The 5,000-nt window shown below is 38.9% G+C and overlaps 1 protein-coding gene across 2 annotated transcripts in view; it reads right to left on the reverse strand.

Annotated features, from left to right (window-relative positions):
* Nucleotides 1-5,000, reverse strand: part of LOC122247274 (ras-related protein Rab-32) — a 44,280-nt gene that overhangs the window by 35,049 nt on the left and 4,231 nt on the right. The window contains exon 1 of one of the 2 annotated variants that reach the window (XM_086547604.1): nt 2,372-2,782. The exons of the other annotated variant lie outside the window; for it this stretch is intronic. Coding sequence (XP_086403730.1) covers nt 2,372-2,419 — 48 coding nt within the window. The 5' untranslated portion in view covers nt 2,420-2,782. Of the gene's footprint in view, nt 1-2,371; nt 2,783-5,000 lie in introns of those variants that run through there. 2 annotated transcript variants of the gene reach the window in all.

The raw sequence follows: 5,000 nt of genomic DNA on the forward strand, positions 1-5,000 counted from the left end.
TTGAATTGGGCGTGTGTGTGGTTGGAGGAGGGGGAGGGAGGGGGGAGGGGGGCTTTAATCCACTGCACAACGAACGAGAAAGGAATCGACCTTCTTCCAGGACCAAGTTCTGATGGCCGATGGAATGTCTCTGGTGCACGTGCGTGACCAACAAGCCCTAGTTCGCCTTCTTGGTGCTGTGTGACTTTTAATTGGAGATAATTACAGCCTTGCTGAGTGAGATTTTGTTTGTGTTACTTCGACGTCTTTTTTTTTTTAGAGGAAAAGCGTCTATAACTAGTTTTTTTTTATATAAATTGCCTCGGATTTACACGTGTTTTGCGGAAATTTTCAAACTTCAACATGACCTGAAAGTTGTTACTCATCTTTCATTCATATATCACTCATCCTCTCCCTTCCCTCCTCTTTATTTCACTCTCTTTCTTTCGTATCTTCTATCCTTCATCTCTCCTTCCCCCATCACCATTCTCTCTCTTCTCCTCATCCCCCTATCCTTTTCATTTTCTTTCACCTTCTTCTTCTCCTCTTTCTTCTTTTCCTGCTCACCTTCACTCCCCTTCTCCTTCTTTTACTCCTCCTTCCCTTTTTCTTCTTCCTCTCTTGCCTTAAACTCACTTTATAATTGTAGTAACTGAACTGTAAATATACAGCTACACTATCCCGTTCCTACCTGCTCATCTCAGCCTAAAAACTTTACCACCCTCTCCACTATCCTCCTTCCTCCTCCCTCCTCCCTCCTCCCACCACCCACCTCCCACCACTCACCACCCACCTCCTACCTCCCACTTTCCGAGGTACCTCCCATCTCCCTCTAACCACCTCCCTGTTCCGACTTTTTCTTCCCTCCCTCCTCCCTCCTCCCTCGTCCCATCCACCCCACGCCGATGCAAAAAAAAAAAGGTGACACAAAAGTCCTTGGCCAGTCCATAGGGTACATAGTAGTGGCCACCGTCACGGATCAGGTTAGAAATAACGTTCCTTCACCTACAACGGGCATCTCACCTGTTCTTACCTCCTCCAGGTGAATGTAATTAAGGCGTTAGGACTTTACAACTGCTGAGTTACCCTCGGTAATTAGAGTCAGAGGGAAAGACCGTCGATTAGGGATGGGGGTGGGTAAGGTAAATGAAGGAACCGCTAGCTGGCTACCTAGGATTGTTATGTCTGTCGCAGCGTTAGTGTACGATTCGTGGATTGACACAATTCTGGGGTTTACCGTTACATACCGAGTGTTTCGATGTGTGTGTGTGTGTGTGTGCGTGCGTGTGAGCGGAGAAAGGTGTGTGAGACAAAGAGAGGGAGAAGAAAAAAAAGAAAGAGAGAGGAAGAAAAGGCAAAGATGAAAGAGAAAATACAGAGAACGCGTGGAATGTACTGTTTGGAGATAAAGAAAATGGGAGGCAGATGAAGACGGAGTAGGACTAGACTTTGACTTTGACAAGTTTATTAAGACAATTCATAGCTTGCATCTTTGAAGCATGGTGTAACATAGGTTACGCCATGTAGGGTAGGACTAATGGAAGATCGGAAGATGGGAGAACAGTAATGAATATATATAAAATATATTTATATATATATACATACATATATATGTATATACAAATATATAGGTATATACATATATATATATATATATTGTATATACATATATATAATATATATATAATATATATCTGTATATGTGTGTGTTTGTGTGTGTGTGTGTGTGATTATATATACATATACATATAATATATACATAATACATATATACATACATATATATACATATATACATATACATACATACATACATATATATATATATATATATATATATATATATATATATATATATGCAAACTTATACAGTGTCACTTTCTCCGCAACTAAAAGCAGAATCAAGCATAAATCGACATGAACCTAACCTCCAAAAAAATCAAATCAAACACAATAATAATTCTATCAGAATGCATATAAAAGCAGGTTATAAAACATGAATTCAATAAATACCCAAAGGCAAATATACATCACACCAAGTTTTCAGAAAAACAAAAAACACAAAACTGTCATAGAAAACGAAAGCCGAAACGAGAAAGGGTAATATATACTAAACTTCTTCGACATCTGAAAAGCAATCCAGTCCCTTTCCGAAAAAATAACGACAAAGACACAATAAAACCACACGCAAATATCAAGACAGAACTTGTAAATAATTACAAATATATATATCGCTCTAGTTTTCCCATGCACTCGAAAGGGGAAAAAACTTGTTCCACAATGCATGACTCTAATGCATTCACTCCTAGTTTACCTGTTTCTACCTGTCCATAGGTAAAAGTTCCTCTTTGGGACGAACAAACACTTTTTTTTAAGCAAATAGTTTACTCACCAACATTCTTCTTCTCTGTACACCGTTGCTCACACCGTTAGCTGCCATCACGGTATAGGACTTCTAATTCTTCTTTTTCTTTCCTTTATCGATTAAATGAAGTCCAAACGAAAACAAAAACTTAGTTTTAAAAAGATCGGCCACCTCTTAGCTCCTTTCAGATCGTTGGGCTCGTGATGAAGACTTCTGTTATTGGGTCACTTCACATCATTTTTTTTATGATTGTTTACTTCTTAAATACATCCTGTCTTCAAGTCACAGTTTTAACCCTCTTTTGCATGTGTGGCAGTGTCATCGCTATCTACAGACGGGTAAATTGTCGTTGGCAAGAGGTGTTTTGGATAATTAAATACTTGAGGAATCGCTAAACTCGCAAACTTCCAGGTATCGCTGAGGGTAGAGTGGTTATGCTCATTCAGGGGCCCACGGACGCTAATATGCTCAATACAGGGGTGAGTAGGACTAAATGATACCAATGTTTTATTTTATTTTAATTCTATTGTTGTTGCAATCACTTAAATATCTTAGCCAAGTAAAATAAAGTGTTGATTTGTTCTAGTATGATTTAAGATTATAATGTATGTATACGTTATTAAATTCCTTCTTTTTGAAACTATATCCCTCTAGAGCAAATCAAAACCTAAATTGGTAACTGTACACCAAAACAAAAATATCGAAAATATATGACAAATTGCACTTTTCGCCATTCTGAATCAACTTTATCAATAAATTCTACACTCTATCAGTCTAGTCTAAAGAACTTCGAAACTGTGCTTTGATCATTCAACATTTTTTCATTAGAGAAACCTGTTAGATAAACGTAACGAAAAGTGGCGACTTGCTCTTATTGCTTCGTTCAAATACGGAAGCAAAGACAAAATTTCATGTTGTCGTACTTTCGGCATTGGTCTCTGCGCTGCCAGACCTACGTTTAAAACCATCTGTATAATAATGTGACTTTTACTGTAGTTGGCGGGAGAGGAACTGGTTGAATGGGAAGTTATTTTTCATTAAAATGTTTTCGTAGTGAATGTTTTCGTAGTGAAAGTGTATATAAAAAGAAGAAAAAAACACGTTGCTGTTATATAATGCCATAATCATAGAACATTTATAATATGGTAGAATATAACTTTCCACAATACACAAATGCATATAATTGAATCATATAACAAGTGAAGAGAAAAATTCTATCTTTCCCCATCCGTAAGCCACTGACACTGTGAAAAGAATATCAAATGATACATTCCCAGTTCATATAAAGTTTCACACAGCAACTATCCCAACCCAACATTTCTCGAAAATGGTACTTCATAAAAAAAAGTGAAGTTTCGTTAGGCTACAGATACCCGGCTTAAGTGAACTGATTGTACGTACAAACCGGGTTCCAGTTGGTCAAAAAAAAATATTGCTTGCATTTTCCTGGATATTGGATTTCTCTTAAATTTGTTCGTTTTTGTTTTCATGCGTTGTATCATTATCTTATAATATTCACCATATAGCTGTTTATTTACAGTGTATAATAAATATATGCATACGTATCAAAACAAAATACATTGTACGCTGCACATCATTAACATTAATTTTCTTATTGTGGCGTCAACAGCGTTTAAAACAGTAAATTTCCAGTTAACAGAATCATAGAAAAAAAATATCAGCCACCATTCTTTATTAATCTCAAGACTGACCAGCAACTTTTAAATCGTCTTATCTAGCAGGAACAAATTTCTCGCGAGATTTTAACAAGTTAATACTAACAACTTCTTAACATAATGGATATTTCTTCATTTAATTAATGCACATTCACGTCTCTACTAGAATGAGTTACCATATTAACTTGACACATCTGACACTACAGAAACATAAAAACAGCTTTTACGTAAGTATAAACAGAAGACCAATAACCGCACTATAAAATGTTATCACCATCATAAACTACACTACCCAGTTCACTATCACCAAGCTACCAACTACCACGACGCAGGTATCACTACGCAGTAAGCTACCATCACTGACGGGTTGGTACTGTGCACTGCATGGGGCGTGGGGTTGCAAATATTGCCAACCCACGACAGACAAAAGGGGGAGAGGCGGAGAAGAGGGAAAGAGAGGGGGAGGGTGGGAGGGGGGCAGGGGGAGTGGGATGAGTGCAGGAGAGGAGGGGAGAGGAGGAGGAAATAAGGGGGGTTGGGGGTAGAGGACGAGGAGGAGGAAAGAGGGGGGGGGGGGGGAAGGGGGGGGAGGGGAGGGGGAGCAAAGGTGGTAAAGGGGGTAAGGAAGGATAGGAGAGGGAAGAGGGGGGGGGGTGAAGAAGAGATGATGAAGGTGGGAGAGGGGCGAAGAGGGAGATTGAAGAAAAGAGACATAGGAGGAGGGGTAAGAAGAGGAGGAGAGGGGAGGTGAAAGAAGGGAGCAGGAAAAGAAGGAAGGGGAAAAAAAAAGAAAGGAAATGGTAAAATAAATATCAAAAGAATCGAAGCGAAGGAACAAGAAAAGAGTCGAATGATAACTAAAAAAAAAAAAAAAAAAAAAAAATGCAAGCAAATGTCCAAGAGATGAGGGAAGGAGATCACTGCACGGGGCTGGAAACGGCATTCCTGCAACGACCACACCGAGGGAGAGACGACCGCAA

The sequence above is a fragment of the Penaeus japonicus genome, unplaced genomic scaffold (genome assembly GCF_977035675.1).
Source record: "Penaeus japonicus unplaced genomic scaffold, GWHDUDI00000001_assembly GWHDUDI00000019, whole genome shotgun sequence".
NCBI classification, from domain to species: domain Eukaryota; kingdom Metazoa; phylum Arthropoda; class Malacostraca; order Decapoda; family Penaeidae; genus Penaeus; species Penaeus japonicus.